Source organism: Equus caballus, chromosome 19 (genome assembly GCF_041296265.1).
Source record: "Equus caballus isolate H_3958 breed thoroughbred chromosome 19, TB-T2T, whole genome shotgun sequence".
NCBI classification, from domain to species: Eukaryota; Metazoa; Chordata; class Mammalia; order Perissodactyla; family Equidae; genus Equus; species Equus caballus.
In genome coordinates this window covers 10,565,222-10,591,574 of record NC_091702.1, presented here as the reverse complement: position 1 = coordinate 10,591,574, position 26,353 = coordinate 10,565,222, and the positions used below count along the sequence as shown (strand labels likewise).

The 26,353-nt window shown below is 40.1% G+C and overlaps 1 protein-coding gene across 8 annotated transcripts in view; it reads left to right on the top strand.

Moving 5' to 3' along the window:
- Nucleotides 1-26,353, top strand: part of VEPH1 (ventricular zone expressed PH domain containing 1) — a 207,957-nt gene that overhangs the window by 28,163 nt on the left and 153,441 nt on the right. For all 8 annotated transcript variants that reach the window (XM_001490024.5, XM_070242524.1, XM_023623200.2 and 5 more), the window contains exons 3-4: nt 14,087-14,302; nt 22,182-22,356. In XM_001490024.5, coding sequence (XP_001490074.1) covers nt 14,087-14,302; nt 22,182-22,356 — 391 coding nt within the window. The remainder of the gene's footprint in view (nt 1-14,086; nt 14,303-22,181; nt 22,357-26,353) is intronic.

Here is a 26,353-nt window from a genome sequence, read left to right as displayed (position 1 = left end):
GTTACTCATTTTAATATGCCTGGGTACTGACCCAACGGTGAGCTCAAACCTAAACACACGTGTGCACATGTATACATTTCATAAGAATATGGTGTTTCCTGGAATGTGAATCAGGGAAACCCTAATTACAAAGCTGATCCCTCACCAAAAAGCTTTAAACTATTTAACTACATCATTAAAAGAACTGGAAAAATTTTCTTTTGTCTTTTTGAATTTTTGTTGAAGAAAGCAGTGAACTGCTTATTCACGTTTTACCCCTTTTTGGAAGAAGTCTCCTCTTTAGAGAATAAGTTTTCCTTCATGTTATACATAAGAATTTGAATATATAAAATTTTTTCAAGTTGAAAAATCTCTTTATCTTTTAGTAAAGTGGTATGGAGTAAGAAATTATTGGCTTCAAGAGATTCACAGTACTATCAAAGTTCACACCTGCTGCACCGATAACTAACATTTGAACCCAATCTGAAATGCCTGTTCCAAGGGAGAAACAAAACATTGGGTGAGGCCATTCCTTTTTATCAAACAGTTTCAGGAGGTTGACTTGGCCATGAATCAGCAGCTGAGCAAATAAGTGCCTTTGTCTTAGAGGGGGATTGGGGCAGCGTACTGTAGCATCCACTACAGTTCACCCCGGCACCATTCCAATCCCTTTGTTTTATATAATAATTTCATCTCATATGGAAGCAGCTTCTGTGAGATGCTGATTTATCTCTTTTCCTGAAGAAAATTAGAAGAAGGTTAGTGAGGGGATCTATCATCTGTACCACTCCAGCTGGTGTCAAGCCAGCAATTGGTGCTCATTATCTCTATGGTAGGTTGAATAATGGCCCCCCACAAATGTCTACATCCTAAACCCTGGCACCTGTGAATTTTATCTTACATGGAAAAAGGGATTTTTCAGATGTAATGTAGTTAAAAATCTTGACTGGGGATGTTATCCTGTATTATCTGAGTAGGTCCAATATAATCACAAGGGTCCTTATAATAGGGAGGCAAGAAGGTCAAAGGCAGAAGAAGGAGATAGGATGAGGAAGGCAGAGGTTGGTGATGCATTTGGAAGATGGAGGCTCCTAGAGGCCATGAGCCAAGAAATGCAGGTAACCTCTAGAAGTTAGAAAAGATGAGGAATTGGATTCTCCCCTCAGAGCCTTCAGAGGAACAAGCCCTGCTGACACATTGACTTTAGCCAGTGAGACTAATTTTTGATTTTTGACCTCCAGAACTAGAAGAAAATTAATTTGTCACCACAAATTCTTGAGTCACTAAGAATGTGGTAATTTGTTACAACAGCAGCAAGAAAGCTAACAGAGTCTCCCTCCCCTACCGCCTAGTCTAGATTTCTTTCATCTTTAGCTGGCACCTCTGCTGATTTAAGTTGCATTCTACTTGAGTGACTCAGATGCATTTTCCCGAGGGATCTGCATCCCTGGTCTCCATGTCTTTCTTAGGTTATGACTGCTCCATTGTCCACTTATCATCAAAATTGGGCAGGGCAGTGCCTAGAGATGCCCCCATTGTGTAACAGCAGCCCCACCATCTTCTGATGATATGGTCAATTACCCTTTCCAGGATGGGGACTCCTTTTGTTTTCTGCTGGTCTCTTGACATGGGAACCTGAAGTGACTGGGTTCCCAGGCTCATGTATTCTACCCAAAGCAAATTCAACACGATGTAATGGTCATTTCTTTAGTATGTATATTGCCTCTTGGAGGATGGTGGCCCATCCTCACAGAATATTAGATTGTACTCCTTCGAGAGCCTGTTCTGTTGATCTATTAGTCCAGCAGTTTCAGAGTGGGGGAGGAGAGGCCAAGGTAGGTGATAGGACCAGTGAATCCCATGATCATGTGCCCACTTGCTGGACCTCCTTTGCTGTAAAGTGGTTCTTTGGTCAGATGTAATGTTGTTTAGGATCCTGTGTCATCAGGTCACGTACTTTGTAATTCCTCAAATAGTGGTTCACACTTAGGCCCTGTGGGCAGGAAAGGCAACCCAAACCCAGCTTACATGTAAACTCTACTTAATGTAATTGATGTCTCTCCCAGGATGGAAAAGATCTAATGTAAATAACTTGTCACCAAATGATTGATGGGTTTCCTTGAAGGATGGTGCCATTTTAGGGGCTCAGCATTGACCTCTGTTGCCAGCAGATTGCACATTTAGGCAAAGACAATCATAACAAGATGAACCTTGGTGAATAGGAGCTTACGGTGTTGGGCAGTGCTTAGCTTCTATCCCACCAAGGTTACTCCATTTATGCACCCATTGGATCACACTGTGGTGGCTATGACAAAGGCTTGACCGATGTCATCTGGCTGAGTCATTCTATCTAATTGTATTTTTTAGTGCCTCTTCCGTGGTGAATGCTCTCATTGGCATTAACATAGAATGAAAACTATACTTATACTTTGTGCCCAATACCATGTGTCTAGCCATGTACTTCTTACTCAGAGTTCCTTTTCTCCAATCACTCGATCTTTCTTCTTGTAGGCCCTTGGCCGTTCAGCCAAGCCATCTGCCACTGGTCATGATGCTTAGCTCTTACCTGTACATTCCTCTTTCCATACAAAGTTAATGACCAGGTGCACAGACTGGAGCACTGCCCACTGGGGGAATTTTTCCCTCACAACTCTCTTTCAGGGCCACCTCTAAGTAAGTCTATATTGTAACAGTAGTCAAATTTTGACCTTTACTCACATACTGAGCCAACCCATCAGTAAACCAAGTTCAGTCATTTTCCTCCTCTGTCAATGGATCATAAGGGAACCTCCCATATGGCCATAGGTGTGTCCCAGGGTAAGGTGTCATTTCTACAGTAGTAGATGACTTAGGGATCTGGGCAACCTGTTCACACAGTTTATTTGTGTCCTCTGTCCTTGCCTGTGTCTGATCCAAGATGTACTACTTTCTAGTAAAATAATTCAACTCTGAAAGGTAATAAAAAACCAACATCATAATATAAAATAATATGACATATCTAAGACCAAATATACGTATCATATCATTTCACGTAAACAGTCAAAACTCACCTGTTAAAATAAAAAGACATTTAGATTGGATCAAAAGGCAAAATCTAGCAAACAAGAGACATACGTTCAATAAAATGGTTTACAAAGTGTACAAATAAAAAGATAAAAAATTTTAAAAAGATTTACTTCGCCAATTAAAAATACATGTTAATAATTCAAATTAAAGCAAATCCTTTTGATATTTACAGTAACACTGTACCACATATTCAAACCTAATATAAAGGCTATTTTTTTGAACCATGCCAAATTACCAAGCAAAGAACGGGAAATGACACATTGAGATAGGAAATCAACGCTGATCCAAGATTAATCTTCTTTGCTGAAAATTCTGAGAAGCAGTTTGTACACACATTTGCTAAAACAAGGCTCTCTGTTCTCAAATGAAGATCTGTGATGTCTGCATGGAACCCCGCCATTCTTCAATTGCTGTTTGTGACAGAATGGTTTGGAATCGTATGATGATCAAGTACTACCTCCTGATTTTTCTATAACCTGTATACTAGGTATACCATTGGCTATTAAGAAGTATCAAAGGGGCCATCCTGGTGGCATAGCAGTTAAGTTCTCATGCTCCTTCAGTGGCCCAGGGTTGCCAGTTCAGATCCTGGGCATGGACCTACACACTGCTCATCAAGCTATGCTGTGGCAGGCATCCCACATATAAAATAGAGGAAGATGGACACAGATGTTAGCTCAGGGCCAATCTTCCTCAAAAAAAAGAAAGCATTGAGAGTGACGTCAGCATCATGGTGGAGTTAAGTTGCCTGGGATTCTCTCCCCTCCAGCATACAATGAAAAGGGGCATCCGTACTCCACAGAGGATATCCTAACACAACACAAAAACGTCAGAGAGACACACAGCCACATGACAGAGGATGGAGAGGCTGGAGACCCCCTCAGAGGAGCTGGAATGTGGTAAGAGAGAACTTCTCTCCCCCTCCAAAGACCGTGATCCAAAACCACAGGAGGATCCATGAGGGAAAGAATGGGCGAGGGGAAGTTCATTCACGGGAACATCAAGGACCCCCAAGGGCCCATGCAGCCTAGAGGGAAGACCTCTACCAGGCTGAGAGCTTTTGCGGGGGTAGTGACCTCATCAAGCCAACACCCCAGGAGACCAGATAGTGAGAGCTGATCGAGAAAGCCTGGAGTGCACACAGGAGAAAGCACCCCTCCCCCCACCAGTCCCACACCACTCCAGTGCCTGGGATCTCTGCTGAAGGTGATGGGCTCAGAATACGTGGCTCTTGACTCCCACCCAGTGGTGATAGGCAGTAACTGGAACCAAATAATATCAGGATGCATAAGATCCAAGCCACCTCCTCTAGCAACATAAAAAATTTTATCGAATCTCCAGACCAGAGAGAAAATGACAAGTACTCAGAATTCAGTCCTGAGGACACAGAAATATGTAATCTAAATGACAATGAATTCAAAATAGCTATCATCAGAAAACTCAACGAGGTAAAAGAGAATGTAGAGAAACAATTCAGCGAGTTCAGGAGCTACTTCACAAAAGAGATTGAAAATATAAAGAAGATTGAAAATATAAAGAAGAATCAATCAGAAATATTAGAGATGAAAGACACAATGGAAGAGATAAAACAAAAAACAGATTCCCTGAACGCTCGAGTGGACATCATAGAGGAGTGTATCAGCATAATCAAAGATAGACATGTTGAAATGCTCCAGACAGAGGAGGAGAGAGAACTAAGACTAAAAAGAAATGAAGAAAGTCTCTGAGAAATGTCTGACTTAATGAGGAAATGCAACATAAGAATTATAGGTATTCAAGAAGAAGAGAAGGAGAATGGAGCAGAAAGTTTGTTCAAAGAAATAATAGCAGAGAACTTCCAAAACCTAGGGAAAGAGAGAGAAATCCATGTGGAAAAGACTTCCAGATCTCCTAGATATGGCAATGTAAAAAGACCTACTGCAAGGCATATAGTAGTAAAACTGGCAAAAAAATGAATGACAAAGAAAGAATACTAAGGGCAGTAAGGCAGAAGAAAATAACCTACAAAGGAACCCCTATCAGGCTTTCAGCAGATTTCTCAGCAGAAACCGTACAAGCTAAGAGAGAATGGAATGACATATTCGAATCTTTAAAAGACAAATATTTTCAGCCAAAAATACTCTATCCAGCAAAAATATCCTTCAAATATGATAAAGAAATAAAAACTTTCCCAGACAAACAAAATCTAAGGGAGTTCATAGCCACAAGACCCCCCCCCTTAAAGAAATCCTCAAGAAGGCCCTCATACCTGAAAAAAAGGGAGGGAGAAGGGGGTCACAAAGCATGGAGTAAGGAGCTAAATAGGTAGACAGACACAGAATAGGATAGCAAATACTCAAGTATAGCATTAAAGATAAAGGGAAGGAAAACACCAAAAACAAAGATGATCTTGTCATTTTAACCACATACTCACAACCCAAGATGGAATCAGATCTGAGAAAAACAACTTAGGAGGGGAAGAGGAAAGGAATTGAATTGGTTTAGACTAAGGAAATAAGAGGCCATCAGAAAATGGACTATCTTATACTCAAGATTCTGAATACAAACCTCATGGTAACCACTAAACAAAAAAGCAGAACAGAGACACAAATAATAAATAAGGAGAAAACAAAGAAACACATCATAAAACTACATAATTCAATGGATAGACCAAAACACACAGGACGAGAAACAAAGGATATGCAGGAGAACCGGAAAACGAGTGATAAAATGACAGCATTAAGCACTCATACATCGACAGTCACCCTAAATGTAAATGGATTGAATTCTCCAATAAGAAGACACAGAGTGGCAAGATGGATTAAAGAACAAGACCCAACAATATGCTGCCTCTAGGAAACACATCTCAGCTCCAATGACAAACACAGGCTCAGAGTGAAGGGATGGAGGACGATACTCTAAGCTAATGGCAAACAAAAGAAAGCAGGTGTTGCAATACTTATATCAGACAAAGTAAACTGCAAGATAAGACAGGTAAAGAGAGACAAAGAGGGACAGTATATAATGATCAAAGGGACACTCCATCAAGAAGAAGTAACATTTATATATAAATATCTATGCACCCAACACAGGAGCACCAAAGTACATAAAGCAACTATTAACAAATCTAAAAGAAGATATTGATAATAACACAATAATAGTAGGGGACCTCAACACTCCACTCACATCAATGGATTTATCATCCAGACAGAAAATCAACAAGGAAACAGTGGAATTAAATGAAAAGCTTAACCAGTTGGACTTAATAGACATATACAGAACACTCCATCCAAAACAGCAGAATACACGTTCTTCTCAAGTGCGCATGGAACATTCTCAAGGATAGACCATATGTTGGGAAACAAGGCAAGCCTCGATAAATGTAATAAAATTGAAACAATAACAAGCATTGTTTCTGATCACAATGCTATAAAGCTAGAAATTAATTAGAAGAAAAGAAGCTGAGAAAGGGACAAAGATGTGGAGACTAAACAACATGCTACTGAAGTAGCAATGGATCATTGAAGAAATTAAAGAAGAAATCAAAAAATAACTGGAGACAAATGAAAATAATACCATACCATACCATACCAACTCATATGGGATGCAGCAAAAGCCAAATTACAAGGGAAATTCATTGCAATACAGGCACACCTTAACAAATGAGAAAAATTCCAAATAGGCAATCTCAAATTACACCTAACTGAATTAGAAATAGAAGAACAAACAAGGCCCAATGTCAGCAGAAGGAGAGAAGTAATAAAAATCAGAGCAGAAATAAATGCTATTGAAACAAAAAAGGCAGTAGAAAGGATCAATGAAACAAAAGCTGGTTCTTTGAGAAGATAAATAAAATTGACAAATGCTTAGCCAGACTGGCAAAGAAAAAAAGAGAGAAAGCTCAGATAAGCAAAATTAGAAATGAAAGAGTAGAAATAATAACAGATTCCACAGAAATACAACACATTATAAGAGAATACTATGAAAAACTATATGCCAACAAAATGGATAATCTAGAGGAAATGGATAAATTCTTAGACTCTTACAACCTCCCAAAGCTGAATCAAGAAGAAACAGAGAATCTGAGTAGACCAATTATAAGGGAAAAGATTGAAACAGTAATCAAAAGCATCCCAAAGAATAAAACCCCAGGACCAGACAGCTTCCTTGGGTAATTCTACTAAACTCTCAGAGAGGACTTAATACCTATCCTTCTCAAGCTATTCGGAAAAATTAGGGAGGACGGAACACTTTCTAACACATTCTACGGGGCCAGCATCACTCTGATACCAAAGCCTGACAAGGACAGCACAAAAAAAGGAAAACCACAGGCCAATATGGCTGATAAACATAGATGCAAAAATCCTCAACAAAATTTTGGCAAACCGAATACAGCAATACATCAAAAGAATCATACATCATGATCAAGTGGGATTCATACCAGGGACACAGGGATGGTTCAACATCCGCAAATCAATCAATGTGATATACCACATCAACAAAATGAGGAATAAAAACCACATAATCATCTCAATAGATGCAGAGAAACCATTTGACAAGATCCAACATCCAGTCATGATAAAAACTCTTAACAAAATGGGAGTAGGAGGAAATTACCTTAACATAATAAAGGCCATATATGAGAAACCCACAGCCAACATCATACTCAATGGGCAAAAATTGAACGCCATCCCCCTGAGAATATGAATAAGACAAGGATGCTCGCTATCACCACTCTTATTCAACATAGTACTGGAGGTTTTGGCCAGAGCAACTAGGCAAGAAAAAGGAATAAAAGGAATCCAAATAGGGAGTGAAGAAGTGAAACTCTCACTGTTTGCAGATGACATGATCTTATATATAGAAAACCCCAAAGAATCCATCGGAAAACTAATAGAAATAATTGACAGCTAGAGTGAAGTTGCAGGAAACAAAATCAACTTACAAAAATCAGTTGCTTTTCTATACTCTAATAACGAACTTACAGAAAGAGAACGCAAGAATACAGTTCCATTTACAGTTGCAACTAAAAGAATAAAGTACCTATGAATAAATTTAACCAAGGAGGTGAAGGACTTATACAATGAAAACTGTAAGACATTACTGGAAAAAACTGATAATGATACAGAGATGGAAAGAGATTCCATGCACATGGATTGGAAGAATAAACATAGTTAAAATGTCTATACTACCCAAAGCAATCTACAGATTCAATGCAATCCCAATCAGAAGCCCAATGACATTCTTCCTGGTAATAGAACAAAGAACCCTAAAATTCATATGGGGCAACCAAAGACCCAGAATTTCTAAGTCAACACTGAGAAAAAAGAACAAAGCTGGAGGTATCATAATCCCTGACTTCAAAATGTACTACAAAGCCATAGTGATCAAAATGGCATGGTACTGACACAAAAATAGGCACACAGATCAATGGTACCGAACTGAAAGCCCAGAAATAAAACCCTACACCTATGGACAGCTAATCTTCAACAAAGGTGCCAAGAACATACAATGGAGAAAAGATAGTCTCTTCAATAAACGGTGTTGGGAAAACTGGACAGCCACATGCAAAAGAATGAAAGTAGACCATTATCTCAAGCCATACACAAAAATAAACTCAAAGTGGATCAAAGACTTGAAGATAAGTCCTGAAACCATAAAACTCCTGGAAGATAATATGGGTGGTACACTCTTTGACATCGAACTAAAAAGGATCTTTTGAATATCATGTCTTCTCAGACAAGGGAAACAAAAGAAAAAATAAACAAGTGGGAATTCATCAGACTAGAGAGCTTTTGCAAGGCAAAAGAAACTAGGATCAAAACAAAGAGACAACACACCAATTGGGAGAAAATATTTGTAAATCATATATCAGACAAGGGATTAATCTCCATAATATATAAGGAACTCACACAACTGAACAATAAAAAAACAAACAGCCTGATCAAAAAATGGGCAGAGGATGTGAACAGACATTTTTCCAAAAAAAAATATACAGATGGCCAATAAACACATGAAAAGGTGTTCAACATCACTAATCATCAGGGAAAGTCAAATCAAAACTACGCTAAGATACCACCTTATGAGGGCTTAAAATGGCTATCATCACTGGCTAAAAATAAATATTGGAGAGGGTATGGAGAAAAGAGAACCCTCATAAACTGCTGGAGGGAATGCACACTGGTGCAGCCACTGTGGAAAACAGTATGGAGATTCCTCAAAAAACTAAAAATAGAACTACCGTATGACCCAGCTATCCCACTACTGGGTATCTACTGAAACAACTTAAAATCAACAATCGAAAGTAACACATGCACCCCTATGTTCATTGTAGCTCTATTCACAATAGCCAAGACTTGGAAACAATCCAACTGCCCATTGACTGATGATTGGATAAAGAAGATGTGGTGTCCATATACAATGGAATACTACTCAGCCATAAAAAAGACAAATTCATCCTATTTGCAACAACATGGAAGGACCTTGAGGGAATTATGCTAAGTGAAATAAGCCATGCTGAGAAAGACAAACACCAGATGATTTCACTCATATGTGGAATATGAACAAAGACATGGACAAAGAAAACATTTCAGTGGTTACCAGGGGAAGGGGGCGGAGGGTGGGCACAGGGGGTGAAGGGGAGCACAGTCAAGAAATAATGTACAACTGAAATCTCACATTGGTGTAAACTATTATGAACTCAATAAAAAAAAAGCATTGAATAATGACTACTAAGTTGTTTTATACAAAGTTATATAAACAAGCTTAACAGCCATTCATTTGATGTAACATAGGCTGTAAAAGGAATTTTAAAAATAAGAATAAAATGGGCAGATGATTCTAGACAAATGCGATAAATGCAAACCAAAGAACCAGGGATCATGATCTTTATATCAGACAAGGAAAACTTCATGCCATAAAGCATTTAATGAGACAAAGAAAGGCACTTTTTATGATAAAAGATTCTGTTCACAAGTTATAAAGCTCCAGAATATCTAGGTATCAAATTACGTAGCAACAATATTCAAAAAACAAAAACTCCAGGAGATACCAGGAAAAACAGATAAGACACATTAGTTGCAGGAAATTTTAATTTACTTCTTTTGGGGCATGCGCACTAAAGTAAAAAAAATTAGTAAGATTGTAGATAATCTCTTCCAAAATCTTTTTATGAAATTATCATAAAATTGATATGTAACCTGACAGACATAAAGATCAATCCCTCTAATACTGATGCAAAAATTTTAAATAAAATATTAATAAACCAAATCCAGCAGCACATTAAAAAATTAATTTCCCAAGATCCAATGGGATATATTCCAGGAATGCAAAAATAACTAACATCAGAAAATTGTTTTCTATAATTTATCTTATTAATAGATTTAAGGGAAAAAATAATGTGATATATCTATAAATGCTAAAAAGGCATTTAATGAAATTCATCATCCATTCTGGACTAAAAATAAATTTAATAAAATAGAAATAGATTGGTACTTCCTTAACATTATAAAATATATCTATTTCACACCAAAAAACCATCATAATGCTTACTAGAGAAATTCTAGGAGTGTTTTTATTAAAGTCAGGAACTATATAAAAGACTTTCTAGTATACTATGCTTATTTTACATTTTTCTAGAGATGCTAGCCAAAGCAATTAATAAGAGAATAAAATTAGCAACACAGGGTTTTGAAAGGAGGAGGCAAAATTATCGTCTCTTGTAAATAATGTGATAACATACCTGGAAAACCCAAGAGTATCATGAAAACATGCTCACGGTAAAATAACTCAGTGTAGTGGTAGGGTGTTAAATTAGTGTGCAGAAACTGGTAGATTTCATATAGTGGCGTTAGTGCCAATAACCAGTTAGTAGAAATAATGGCCAAGAAGGACCAAGTTAGAATGTCAACAAATAGATAAAATACCTAGATATATAAAAAATCTGCATAAAGAAATGTGCATGCTCTAGATTAAGGAATCTTTAAAATCTTTCTGAGGGACACAAAAGTGGGCTTGAAAAGTAGAACGGCGAGTAATGTTCTTGCACAGGAAACTCAGCGTCATAAACATGTCAGTTATCCCTAAGTTAATTAAAATAGCTTAAGAAAAAAGCCATCACAAATTGTCTTTTGAAACTAGACAAGCTGTGCCTATAGCTCCTGTGAAGTAATGATAATAATAGAATAGAGTAATTACAACTAGGAAAAAATCTAAAAAAGAAGAGTAACTAAAAGAGACCCGTCTAGCAGATACTAAAACACTTCCACTTACGGGAGCTTGTCCTATGCGTGAGCCCTGTAAGCGTAAAGTAACTTGCACATGAGGTTGGTCATTGCAGCATTTTTTGTAATTCCAAAGATGGGAAACTGTCTAAATCTTCATCAAAAGGGGACAAATTAAATATCCCATAGTACATCCTTACATTGGAATACTATTCTGCCATAAAAGGAAGTGGGGAAAACTCTTTATATGTTAGTGGAATGATCTTCATGATTCAGTGTGAAGTGAAAAAGCAGGATGCAGATTTTTGTGTCTGTTATGCTACCATTTGTGTGTAAAGTAAGTAGGTCGGAGTATGTGTGTTTATGTCTGTGTATGTATGTATATCAGGTATTTCTATAGGTAGGCACATACGCTTACTTGAATGTGTATGAGCAATCTTTGGAAGGATACACAAGAAAGTAATAGCTTGGCTCTTTGTGGGAGAGTAATAAGCAGGGGGGAAGGGAGATTCTATGTCCCATTTTTTAAATTAAATTTTAAATTAAGATTCATAAATATATTTTTTCAAATAAATAATTTTGAAAATTATTGCGAAGGAAAACTTCTTTCCTTGAGGAATGTCTATTCAATTAAAACCGATGAACCATTACTGAATGTCAACTATGTACCAGTACTATTAATGTTCCAGAAGGAATGTGCTGCACCATTTCTTCCTTTCCTTGGAGTCCAGAAATCTTAGAAAAAAATCTTATGGATCAATCACCTTAACCATCTTAGCACTTACAGTTGGAATATAGGCTTCCTTCTGTCAATGACATTGGTTCCCTGTTCCATCTACCTTTGTGTATATTCGCTTTATTACGTAAAAGTAACCAATATGATATTTCTTCATATTTGAAGATGATGTCATTAAAAGTAACTGCTATTTACAAGGAGAGTTGTGGCCAAAGATAGTGATTTTAGCCCGAGAGTGTTCTCTGTTATTTTTCTCCCCAAAGGATGGTTTTAACTTTTCATTGCTGCAGAGACTTTTGGAAGAGTCAGCATCATTTTTTGCACTTTATAGTCTGGTTTTTCTCTATGGTTTGGTTCTACAAGAATCTACTTGCTGCAGAGCAGGATTTTATTCTGGCACAAGTAAAAATTCTGCTGCACTGAAATAAAGAATACACTCATCAACAAAGGAGGAAGATAAAGAAAATACGCTAAAACAATCCACCAAACCAAGTGGTGCTCATTCTAGGACTGCGAGGATGGATAACATCTGGAAATTTCATCCCGTGTGGTAACATTTCACATCCACAAGCCAGCTAAGAAAAAAATGCTTGGTTATCTCCATTGGTGCCAAGAGGGCATTTAAAAAAATTAAAATGAATATGGAAACTTTCAAATTATGAAGAAAATGATGTGTCCTATATGATTTAATACTTTATAGTATTTTTTGCTTTGGACCACAGAATTTTATATCAAAAATCAGGAACTAAAACCAGAAAAAAATCAACATTCTTGCTTTTATCACTTTTATGTGAAAAGCTTAGGAAATTCTAGTCGACACAATAAGCCATGTAAAGATATGTAAAAATGTATAGATAAAGAGATGTAAAATGTATAGATACAATGCAGAAATCTTTCCAGAAAACCCAAGAAAATGATCTGAAAAATTATCATAATTAAGAAGAGCTGAGCTAAACAGCTGGATACAAAATAAATACAAAAATGCTATAAGTTGACTTAATCAGCAATAAGAAAAAGTTGTGATGAGGAAAAAGAAATTTTGTTAACAACACTACCAGAGAGAAAATACACTAGGAAACACCTTTAAAAGTTCATGGAGCTTGGGGCCGGCCCCGTGGCCGAGTGGTTAAGTTCGCTCGCTCCACTGCTGGGGCCCAAGGTTTTGCCTGTTCGGATCCTGGGTGCAGACACGGCACCGCTCCTCAGGCCACGTTGAGGCGGCGTCCCACATGCCACAACTAGAAGGACCTGCAACTAAGATATACAACTATGTAGCGGAGGCATTTGGGGAGATAAAGCAGAAAAAAACCAAGATTGTCAACAGTTGTTAGCTCAGGTGCCAATCTTTAAAAAAAAAAAGTTCATGGAGTTTATATGAAAATACTGACAAATTAATATTGTAAAGAATTGAGAAATGGAACAAGCAAACAGAAAAGACAGACCTGAAATGGAACCTGGTGTGTATAAAACAGTTCCTAGGAAATGAGCTATTCCATAAGCATTGGGGGTGAAAATTAGATTAGCTGTTTAGTAGAAAATGTACCTTTACTTATTTGCATAAATACCAGATAGATTTAGAGCTAAGTGAGTGGTTAAAAGATTAATTTTTAAAGTACCAAATATTAAATGTTTTGTCAAGTTTTTTTTAAATCTAGAAAAAATGCAGGTGAATTTTTACTACACCTTTGAATAAGGAAACCTTGAAGTTAAGAAACAAGCCGTTAAAGGCATCACACAGAAAGAAAGGAGCGTGTGTAGATGGCTACTTGCGTGCGCTTGGAGCACCCCTGTCAGGCAGGGCGCTGAGGAGAGAGGAGCCAACTTTTCACTGCAAGCCCTTCCTGTGTGTCTTTTGTATTTTTGTACCATGTCCAGGTATTATCTTTTTTAAAAAAATAAATAATTTTGACAAATTTCCAATTTAAAAAAGAAAAAGCAATGAAATCTCAAAAGATTGACAGATTTGGCTATCTAAAAACTTAGCGTGTCAGTGAATAGCAGCAAAAAAACTAAAAGTCATGAAACTAAAAGTCTGTATTCTGTCGGTCCTTTGAGGGCTAACTTTCCAGAGTGTTGTTTAACATGAAGGTTTTCTTTCAAACAGGATTACCAGACCAACAGCAATGACCAGGCAGTGGTTGAGATCTGTGTCACGCGAATCACAACAGCCATCAGAGAGACAGAATCGATTGAAAGGCATGCCAAAGCCCTGGTGGGGCTCTGGGACTCCTGCTTAGAGCACAACCTGAGACCCTCCGGGAAGGACGAAGACACCCCTCATGCAAAAATTGCTTCTGACATCATGAGTTGCATTTTGCAGGTACGTCAGTGTTCAGCATCCCGCGATCTGGTGCTGGTTTGGCAGCTTAGGTGAACACGTGGTATCTCTGAACCAAAAGCCAATGTTTCTGTAGCGTTTAGGTACTGTAAAAAGACACCACACACCATCAACAGCTAAGCTCGACAAGGTTCTGCCGAGCCCCTATCATATGTAAGACCCACCATGGGGAATTCAAAGGAATACCAGAGCAGGCTCTAGTCTATTTGGAGAGATAAGACATGTACATAAAGAAAGCTAACAGTGAAGTAATGTACACCAAGATCCAGATGAGGAACACTGGAAAATTCAGAAAAGGAGACCTCTTTCACCCCAGGAGACCCAAGAGGGGCTGGAGTGTGAACTGAGGGGCAACGAGCTTGGACTATGTGGAGAGAAGTGACTAGGTCATTTTTAAGTGTATTTCTATATGTATTGTGAATTTTGCATGATAATAATATTTACCTGTTCTGACCATGTTTAAATTTCTATCTCTGGTATAAACATAAATTTGGAGTTTTGGCTCAGCCACAAACCAATTATATAAGATTGAAATGTTGGGTGAGTCTCTTAACTCGCTAAGCCACAGTTTCCTCCTTGTAAAATGCAGATGAAATGATATTGTCTATCATAAATTTTATGAACCAGCAGAGATTGGTGATGTTAACAGGTATTTTTCAAAAAAAGAATTCAGTGGTCAGATAAGCGGGGAAACATTGAATTCAATGTTTCCCTTTTGAGCTGTCATAGTGTTTCATAGCATGTTAAAGGCTCTGAAAAGTCCTGCAATGAAGAAAGCTGATTAACTTTGTTGGGTACAGCATGTTCAATATGATTTGACCATGGAACTTCCTTTCCCCTCCTTACCCCTAAAACATTTATGACCATCTCTCAGAACTGTGGTTTCACTGAGCAAAGTTCAGGAAATTCTGGTTATCTTTAAGTGTTGAGCACTGTCTGGCAGCTAATATTAGTTCCTTTCTCCAGCTTCTTTCTTTTTCTGTCTCACAGTTGTCTGTGCTTGACAGGAGCATATTCCATTTTATCTAACCAGCTAGCGACCGGTCGAGTGAAAAGATTCAGCACACGCTATCATGCTGCTTCTCCTTTGTCTCCAGGGTCAGGGATGGGAGGGCAGGAAATGGGGATTTGAATATGTTATTGACATATATCAGAAACAGATTATTTCCCTCCCAAGTGCCACTCCACAGACATTGAGACAGAAACTCCCAAATCAGCCAGACTCTCCAACTCCCACTGTGATTTCAAAACCGCTGGTCTGGACTCCACAGCTGCGCTCTCCAAGAGAAATAGGGTAAAGCTGCAAACACGAGCCACATACGTAATTTTAAATTTTCTAGTAACAGCAGATCAACTTTAAAGTCAACCACTTAGTGTTTTTAGCTTGTACACACACACACACGAGAGGGTGATTCCCCCTCCAGCCACTCCACCTTCCAGATAAGCAGCCCCAGCATTGCGCTAATCTAATCAGGCAAGGGCCCACAGGTCTTCTTCCCGCATCCTTGGCCATTGTACTTGATCTTTTTTTCTGGCCACTTCACTGTCATTTCAAGCTAAATGTGTTCACACACACACACACAAAAAAAAAAACCTGTCTTTTTTTCCCCCAAAATTTCTTTTTTCAACCTACACTCAAACCCACTTCAGATGACCATTCCTATTCCACTTTTAATTAGTAATTATATTGAATTCTTTCTTTTCCTAAATTTATGAACTTTCCACATTTACTTTAAAATAACTTCTGACATTCCAGAGTTCACTGTCTCTGCTTTTCTCCGCATGAAATCAGTACACGTGTGTTGCACGCACCTGTGAGTTCTGGTTTCTTTTGCCTTAGGTGATATGCTTCTACCAGCCCAGCCCGTGTCCTTAGACCTCCTGTCATCTATGAAACAAAAGATGAAGCAGATAATCGCTCAGATCACTGCCAGTGTGGAATCCTGGCTCCCTGAGGAGTTGCTGAGAGACAGGAGAGCAGAGCTTTCGAGCTTGAGGGCCTTGGGGTCGGATGCTCTTGGTCTTATACAAATGAGAGATTGGCAAATTATTTTCTCTCTCTGAGCCTCTGTTCTGCCATCTGTAAAATTGGCGTAACAATACTCGCTGCTCATGAAGAACATCTTTTGTTATAAAAGCAATCTCCATGTGTTGTCTAGCCACTATCTGGAAGTACCTATTTCAAACTACAGCTTCCTCTGAGCAGGTTTCTAAATGGAGTTGGCCAATGCCTATTTCTTTGCCTCTGGAAAAATCTTGAAAGGGAAGGTACCCCCCACAAGTCACATTACATTCTAGGATAAATCCAAACCTGGAGAGGGTTGAAAAAGTAAAAATGCACCTCAAGGAGGCTGTAATCATTGACATAGCTGATGTGACAGAATGAAATTCCCGAGACTTGACAGGCCGGCTATCATGAGATTGACAGCCAGCGCATGGGTTTGTCCTCATTCTACCAATTGCGGCACTTACTGCCTCTTCCCCAACCAGATGGCTCAGCAGAGCCCTTGCCAGGCGAGCTCTGTATTTACTCTCTTCCCCCGTCTCTGCTCACTCTGTTGATGAAGAGGGAGAGAGCCCAAGGGGGTTGTTTGTGGGGAGAAGGGAAGAATAGAAATAATCCCCAAATCCACTATTGGGAAATCAAAAAGCACCTATTTTTCCTTCTTTATAGAAGGACCCGCTGTCCTTTCACCCTGATTCCACACTTCATTTTTCTTCACTCCTCTTCCCCAGTTAATGCTGTATGAAGATTCAAAGTGTGTCCCTGGCTGGCATTGCATGCAAAGTGCCTTGGACAGTTTTGAGAACGCTTCCTTCACAACCCTTAGAGGCAGGACTGGTTATGTTGATCTAGAAGTTTATTCAATGGGCAATCCCAGCTCTACCATTTACTAGCAGTGTGATCTTGGGCAAATTAATGTTTCTGTGTCTTAATTTCCTCATCTGTAAAATGCAGATGATACGAGTAGCTGCCTCATCAGTTTGTTGTGAGGATTAGATGAAAGATATTAAATAACAGATGTGAAATATTTAGGACATGATACACGCTGCATGAGTGTTAACTCGGGTTGGTATCACCATCATCTGCAGAAACTCTCAAGTAGCACTCAACACTTTCTAACACGCTATTTATTTCATTATTTATTTTAGCCATTGTTCATTTCTTGTCTCCCCCTCCCCAAAATAGAAGCCCTGTTTTATTCACTGATGTAGTCCCAGCACCTAGAATAGTGACTGGCACAAAGGAGGCGCTCGAAATAATACTTATTGAACGAATGAACAAACGAACATATGATTGGCTCAGACGACCAAATGACGTCGTGACTGCCCTTTGGCTTCAGCACCTGCCGCACTTCTCCCTAGAGCGGACCTGGTACTTATTGCTCAGTTAATGCTACACCAGACAGTGGCAGGAAATGAGAGGAGACTGGGACGCCCCCAGGTTCCTGAGACCCACTCGTCCCCTGTCAGAAAATACACTGGGAGAGCGTAGGCGTGGGTGCCATTTCGATTTTCTAGAGAGCCATGCTGCTGAGAGCCAAGCATTTTATACATAAATCCAAAATTAGATTATCTGATTGACGATGCAGAATAAAAAATCATAGAATGCCTATTTTAATAAATAACATTTAATATTTCTTGATATTACTTTCACGGCTCTTAGTTGAATTCAAAGCCTGAGAGCCGAAGAGCCTTTAGTTGCTGTCACCTCAGATTTGCATCTCTTTTACTTAGTTTTATTCTCTTCAGTTTTAAAACACTGGGAAACTTTCCCAAAGTGCATTTTCAAAAGGCAAATCTCCACCAAAAGCTCAAATTGGTGCTAATCTAGTTAAGAAATATAATTCTTGGCATCCATGGAACAAAGCCCTCTTGTTGGGCTTCTGCAGCTGGATATAACTGTCCCCGTGAGCAAGTCTTTATTTCCACCCTGTACTTCACTGAATTCGCGCCCTGAGCACTGAATTGTGTGTGAGATGACACGCATACCAGCATGCTCGCGTCTGCACTGAGCGGCAAGATCGTCACAAGCTCTGGCGTGGCCGCTGCCGTTAGAGTGGTGAATTTGTACGAGGGATCAGACGGCTTTCTCTGCACGTGTACCATCAGCAGCCCTGTGATCCAAACAATCCTAGAGATAAAACAGTTTCATGGGGCTGAGATCTACAGCATTAGCAACTCCTTTTGCTTCACTTGAGAGCGAAGCTCAGTCATTGGAAGGAGGTGGCATGGTCCCTGTCAAGTTTGTGTGACCCGTGTCTGTCCAGCCTCACCTTGGCCTCCCAGCCCCTGCTCATCCTGCTGCTGTCAGCGGTGCCCATGGCTTCCTGCTGCACCAGGAACATCCAGACACTGTTTGGCGACTAAGAGCCTCTGGTGGCCGCTCCTTGGTGCTTATACGAACCATTTGCTCTTTGCTTAATGTTTCGCTTCTCCTGTCATTTGAGAGATTTCCAGATAACATATGTGGGAGCAAAACAGAAAAACTGAGTGTGTTAAAATTTTGTTTTGTTTTTTTGAGGAAGACCAGCCCTGAGCTAACATCCGTGCCCATCTTCCTCTATTTTTTGTGTAGGACGCCTGCACAGCATGGCTTAATTAGCAGTGCCATGTCCGCACCTGGGATCCGGGCCGGCGAACCCCGGGCCCAGAAGCGGAACGTGCAAACTTAACCGCTGCGCCACCGGGCCGGCCCCTTTTGTTTTTTTTTTAATAATGACATTATACATATTTTTTTATTTTATACATTTCACTTGGAGCCACAGTCCAAAAACTTTAACTCTTTGGAGTTAGTCTTTCAAGTTAAGTCTTTAACTCCAAAGACTGTCCACTCTTTTTTCTAGAACATCTAGAATTACTGTAAGAATAATAAGATCAAATTGGTTAAGACAGTCCATTCTTTAATTGTTGCTGGCAAGTGTTAGCTCACATTCAAGGTTTAAAACCACCAGTCTCTGGGAATACTGATGCTCGCTGATCTCTCACTGTGCCTGTCTGTGCTCACAATGAGCAGGAACACTGGAAGTTACTTCCCAATGCCACCCCCTGTGCTTTCTCAGCGAGTTACAGTCAAATGTCCTTGCAGACGCACTTCTCTAACGGAAGATGTGTGCTTCTCTAGCTGCAAGTTGTTCTTGGCTAACGACTCAGAGTAGACAAAGTAGATTGGGCATGAAGCTCTTTGTCGGAAAGCTCTGAGAATTGCGTGATTGTGTTCCACTCTCAAAACCAGGGCTCTCGCCAGCCATGCCAGGGACTGGCTCCTGATAGCCTAATAACGTGAAAGGGGTGCCCTAGGTGTGACCTAGGGAAGACCCTCACGGTGGATGAGTAAATTGGCGTGCCTGATTATACACCAGGCTTTTGGAAATCCCTTGGTGGGAGTTAGCCTCAGTGGATCCAAACAATTCTATATGGCTGACCAAGCACATGCCATGACTTCTAAAGCTGAAGGGAGGGGAGAAGCCAGCCTCCCAGGGAGCCTCATGGTTCATCATATCAGTAATAACCCAGTCCAATCACCCCAATTAAATTCACCAAGAGGTGAGCAACTCTCGATAAAGGTGAAGCCTGGTATCAGAGAAGTCTGGCTGCAGGCCATGGTCCTGATAGTTAGATGGTCCTAAGAATTCTAAGAAGGATAGGACAGAGACCCAGTGAGTGTAACTGCTATATAAGCACATGATTTGTCACCAGGGAGAAGGGTCAGAGCTTTCAACATGGCTGACTTAAGGGTAGGATATCAGGTCACTTAGCAACAGGGACACGTTCTGAGAAATACGTAGTTAAGCAATTTCATCATTGTGTGAACATCACAGAGTGTCCTTATGCAAACCAGCATGGTACAGCATACTACACACCTAGGGCTTATGGTACTAGTCTTACGGGACCACATCATATAAGCGGTCCATAGTTGACTGAAAGATTTTTGAGGTGCATGACTGTACCGATTTTCTCTGCTCAGGAGTCGGATCGACCCTTAAGTCTGGAAAATGGATTGACTACATGAATGGATTAAGGATTTAAACGGTCTGTTTTTCTCTCTAGGGACTGGGAGGAAAAAAGCTTAAGCACGAGAGACTTAACTGGCTCACTTAGAAAAGTTTAGGGATGCAGCTGGCCTCAGGGACAGCCTAATGCATGGGATTCAAATGGTGTCTCCAGGACCTGGTTTCTCTCAGCTTATCTCTCAGATAGATCCATGTGGCACTGAATCTCATGCAGATTCTCTCCCCCTGAGATCAAAAGATGGCAGCAGATACTCTTGATCTTCCACCCTCGATACTTTGAATTCAGCAGGAGAAAGACTCACTTTCAGAGCTCTTTAATGCCTCCTTAATTATAATCGGATAACTTGCCCATCCCTGAACCTATCATTTGGACTGGGGGGGGGGGGGTGTGCTTCTCTGATTGGTCAATGTCTAAGTCATTTGACTACTCTTGAAGGCAAGGGTGGAAATGCCTTCTTTAGAAGTACCTGGGATCATGGCCTTGGACGTTGGACTCTGCTAAGGAGTACGTAATAACTCACCTACCCGAGAAACTAGCCCTGAAAATGGAGGACACTGGAGCGTCAGGCCCACACCCGGCCTGTTGCTGGCAGTGGGTGAGGCAAGTAAGATGGATGGGAGAAAGTGGAGCCCCCATCTGCTTCCCCCTTCCCACCACATTATGTTCCCAATGACAGTTATAACAATAGATTTACATTTTCTTCACTGGTTATTCAATTGGATAGATGTTTATTGAACACTTCCCATAAACCCAGAATTATAGGAGGTCTTAAAAGGGATAATCTGTGGGTGGAAAGATATAAGTACTTTTCACATGGACAGTTAGAGAAAAACCACCACTTTTTATTTCTAATAAAATGAAGTCAGCTCCCTAAACACATTGTGCACTGTGCCACCCTTGCTCTGTAGGTACCCTCAGGAGTGAGGTTGATGATCAGAGTGGTTGATGATAGTGAAGACATACCATTCAGTTTTATGGAAACAATTTGTATTTTCCAAATATTATTCCCTAATTAGATAAGTAAAAGCCAATTGCATTATTTTTTGTGTAAGATATTGATGTTCAGTCACAAAATAAATCAAAAAGAGAATTATTTTAGGATCCAGAATTCCTTTAGTTTTTAGTCTGAAGTTCATTCATTTGATTCTTCTGCATCTCATTTGCTGAAACTTTAGTTTTTAAGATACAGTCAGAAAGCAACTTGTTCTACAGTCCTGGGGTTGTTTTCTCAAGCATAAATCTGACGAGCTATTCCTCTCATCAGTCCTGCCTGATCACCCTGAAGGTCAATTCCAGCTCCTTAGCATGGCATGCCAGACCCTCACGGTCATACGCCTGTTTACCTCTCCAGTCCCTTCTCTCACCTCCCTTCTCCACCTTTCCCGACATGTACCACACTCCAGCTACTGAACTATTTGCAGTCTCCCAGATGCACAAGCTGTCTCTCACCACTGACACGGGCTTTTCCTTCTGTCTGCCCCTTGCCTTGCCATCACGCAGCCATCTCCTGTTCATCTGCTGTGTCTCAGCTAAGACATCACCTCCTCCAGGAAGTCTCTCTGGACAGCCCCAAGACTGGATTAGGCGTTCCTTCTTTGCTCCCTTAGCACCCTGCACTTTGCCATCATGGCCCTCACCAGCCTATGCTTTTAACTGCCCGTTTGCCTGCAAGTCTTCTAACAAGACAGAGAGTTCCCAGAGATGCCAAATACCAAGGAAAGTAGGTGGGTCTGTGTTTTTACAGCTGCACTGTGGGAGTTCAGCTTACTAAATATTTTTTTGATAAATGAATAAATGAATGAGTAATGAGCCACTTATTGTTTGTTGTTTTCTTCTATTTCCTCAGAATTACAATCGGCCCCCTGTGATGGCATTAGCCATCCCCATCGCAGTGAAATTCCTCCACAGAGGCAACAAGGAGCTGTGCAGGAACATGTCCAACTACCTGTCTCTGGTTGCAATTACCAAGGCAGATCTCCTGGCCGATCACACAGAGGTTATAGTCAAGAGCATACTCCAAGGTACGATGCAAAGGCTGAGCTGGGGGACAAGTTTTAGGAGCCATTTTAAAGTAGTTTCATGAAGCGGTTATGGTTTGTGGGAAATGAGACCTGGTTTATTGAGAGGCACGTTAGATTCTCAGCTTTACCGTTAGTCAACTTATGAACGTGGGTAAAGTTACCTTGGCTGGCTGAGTCTTTCTTCACTGGGCAGGTAAGTTATTTGGACTCATTAGACGGGTTGTAAGCTTCCTTCGAGTTCTACACGTCTCAGTTTGGTGTTGCCCACACTTGGTTACCTTGTCCAACTACTGATTGTGGAGAGCCGTCTGTCTGTACCGCAGGGAGTGCGGCCCTCCGCTCTCAGTGGCAGAGGGAAAACCGCTTCTTCCTTTGGGTTCCAAAAGCGAAACATGTTAGGTAAAATACAGCAGAGAACCTGTAAAGACTTCGTAAATGTGAATGTGATTTGGGACTGATTTATAGTTGTGTTAAATACTGCCATTAAAAATCAAGTCGGGGCACCTCTGTTAATTATTGCACATTTGAATGAAAGAGCAAGTTAGTCTGCTCAAAATATTTGCCCTGTCTTGTATTTTTTCCTCTTGTTTTAGATCTATCAGAAACCATGTTTTATGGATTTTGGATCAGAGAACAATATATGATATTATTTGATAAGCACCCAAATGTCCCTCATTAATAAAAATGCACGAGATCCATGAGTATCTTAGCCTACATTTTACTGACACCACCCGACATGTCAAGTTGAGCATCAATGCTCTGTGCTCCCAGACCAAGTATTTCTTAGAGTCTCTGTGGGTGTCCTGCACGTGCTCTCTTCCTGAGGCGTCCAGATCCGTCCACAAGCCCAGGCTGCTACTTTCTCCACGCTTCCTGGCATGGCATGCTGCGGTGTGATCACTCCACCACCCTGAGCCAGGCAAATTCTGTGGCTGCCATCATGGAGGTTCCAGGAATGGACTCCTCTCCACACTGCTCTGCCACGGATGGCAGCCTCTGTCTCTTTGTGCTGCTCCGCCTGAGCCTTCAAGAGCCACCAGTCCTCAGTCCACTACCCCATGTGGCAGCCTGTGGCAGGATGGGGAGAAGAGCTTTCTTTCTCCTCGGTGTCACACTGCGGTAGAGAGGCTCAAGAGCGGGGCTGCTTGGCTCCCAGTGCAAAACTGCGTCACTGAGTTTGCAATAAAACACATCATTCTGCTTTATCTAAAAGTCTCTCTTCCCTGGGCTCCACTAACCACCTAAGAGTCAGGCTAGTGGCAAATTAGTCCTCCAGTTCTCAAAATGGCTATGGCCTACCCAGGACTAAGGTTTTATTCACTGTACCAGACACTCCCAAGAAGGAGTTTTTAGCACCACCACCCCCTGGACATCTGACCAGCCACCCAGTGGTCTGCCACATGCCAGGAAATGTCTGAATCTCAGCCACGACAGTGGAAGTTCATCACTCTACCTGTGCTCCCCTCTAAAGGTTTGTCATTGATATTAGCAGTCAGTTTCATTCATTTCTCATTTTCTTTGGCTACAGGATTAAATTCTAATTTCACTTTATTCGTGCAATTAAATTTGCTAAAAGTCCAGAAAAGCAATTATGCTTTTTTCACCACCTTGGCTAGATATTTGGAACAGATTTTATAGGAATTACAAACACAACACACATTTTAAAACTGTGATAGTTAGACTTGCAAGTAACTGATTTACGAAAAAAAAAATTGAATTGTCTCTTTGCAGCTGCCAAGAACTTAGCTCACGTGTTTTTTTTTTTTGGAAATGCACTCTCAGTGACAAAGAAATCTTTTGAAGCACAAAATAGACTTTCCGAATTCACTGCAGGCATTTGAAATAAACAAACGATTTGGTTTATTTGATCTGGCACTATGAAAATTACCATAAAATAAATGATAATTTGACCTATAAAAGTTTGGGGCTACATATTTCAGGGTTTAGATTTTTAGGACTGATGTGTCTGTAAAACTCCACAATCACCTACATGAGTCCATCAAACTTAGAGCTGCAAAGCAGAAAGGATCTTGCTGTCTCCAATTAGTAAGTTTCCTGCTCTGCAAATCTTTGACATATATCCTCTGCCAGACAGCCTTAGGAGGCATCACTGGGATTCCTTTTTCTTTACCTACAGTTTTCTCCTCTTTAGATCTTCCTCCTTGACTTATATTATCCTAATTGCCATTCTCCCATTTTCTACTACTATAGATATGCTAAAGTAGTTCAGTTATTTGATTTCATCTAAGTTTTTACAAGCCTAGAATTATAAAATTGTAGAATCTTATTGGGACATTAAATTGGGATATTAAACATGATTTAGCTCAGTTACCCAGGCAACACTTGAATCCTCACTAAATGGTCATCCATTCAATGATAACAATAATAATTATAATAACTACAATGACTACAATTTTTTTCATGCTCTCTTTATGCCAAATGCTGCGTTAAGCACTTTATCCCAATTATGTCATTTAATCCTCACAAAATTCCATAACACAAGTCCTATTATTATTCCATTTTACCAATTAGTAGTATTTTAAGTAAGAGAAACTGCAGGTATAAGTGGCTTGATGATGATGATGACAAAGGAAAGGAAATGGAAGATAAGAAGGAGGAGGAGGAGAAGAAGAACAATAACGAGAAAAAGAAGAGGCGGCGGAGGAAGAACACCTCGTTGGAACACGTGACTGAAAAGTATATGAGAATATCAGACTTCCCACAGAGCTTGATTCAGGGCTCAATGGTGATCCCAACAAATTACTCACCTCTGCTTCCTGTAGATTGGTTTCACTTTCCTGTTCCATGTTATGGGCCTCTGCAGCTTCCAGCTCACATCACCATGAAGACCAGTTGAGCAAAAGGAGCTCCATATCCAGTCTCGTCTCTGTTTGACATGACACGGGCCACATGCCCATTTCTAAACCAATCCATGATTGTTGCCAGAGGATACAGTACCTCAGTTGGCCAGGCTTGTGGCATGAGCTACCCTCAAAGCCAAAGATGGGAGTCAATTGCAGCAGAACCACATGGATGGGGAGTAGATCCCCAAAAGAAACCCAGGGCTGTTGCCAACATTGATGTAAATGAAGAGTGGATACCAAAAAGCAGCCTTATGTAAGTATTTACTTTTATCTCTTCACAATTTCTTCTTAAGAGATTCAGCCCATTACTTTGGCATGCCCAGATCTTGCTGGATAATGATGCTCCATCTCAATGTATCAGCAGTTCTTCCAAGGTTCTTGTCATCTGTAAATTTTAGGAAGAGAATCACTCTAACTTCATTTTAAAACACTAATGAAAAAGTAGACCACATGGGGCCAGGCAAGCCTTGTGGTGTACCAGTGGTGACCACCCCTTACACTTGGTTGGTATTATTCCATTGATCATATTTTTTCATTTGTGTTATACATGTCTGTCCCTGATTCCAAACCAAATGCCTCATTTATGCTTCTAAATCAATCATGAGAGACTTTGTCAAATGAGCTTATGTATCTATCCCTGAAGTTCAGTAGTTCCAAGCCAATTTTTTGCTACTTCTCATTATTAATGATTAGATATGAACATTTACTTTTACATTAAATGTAAATACAAATTCATTTTATTCAAATTGGTTAGACTCCATTTGTCTGCTTTGTATTCTCTGAACTCTCCCAGTGAGAAGGAAATTGTGAAAGGGTCTTCCATTTGGAGAAAGGATTAAACACCTGAGCAGAGTATCCCCTTGATTTGAACTTGAGAGCAAAGGGGTTAGAAAACCTGACTATCCCTACATCAAATAGTATTTTAAAATCAACCTACCAAAAACAAAACAAAAACTGCCTTACATCATTTTACAGGCAAATTAGAACAAATGTACAAGGAATAATTACAATCTTATCTAAACTTTTTCAGATAATTAAAAAAGAAGTACATTCTCCAACTAATCTTACAAGGCTAATACAGCCATGATATCAACACCAGGCAAGGACAATATAAGAAAAGAAAACATAGGCCC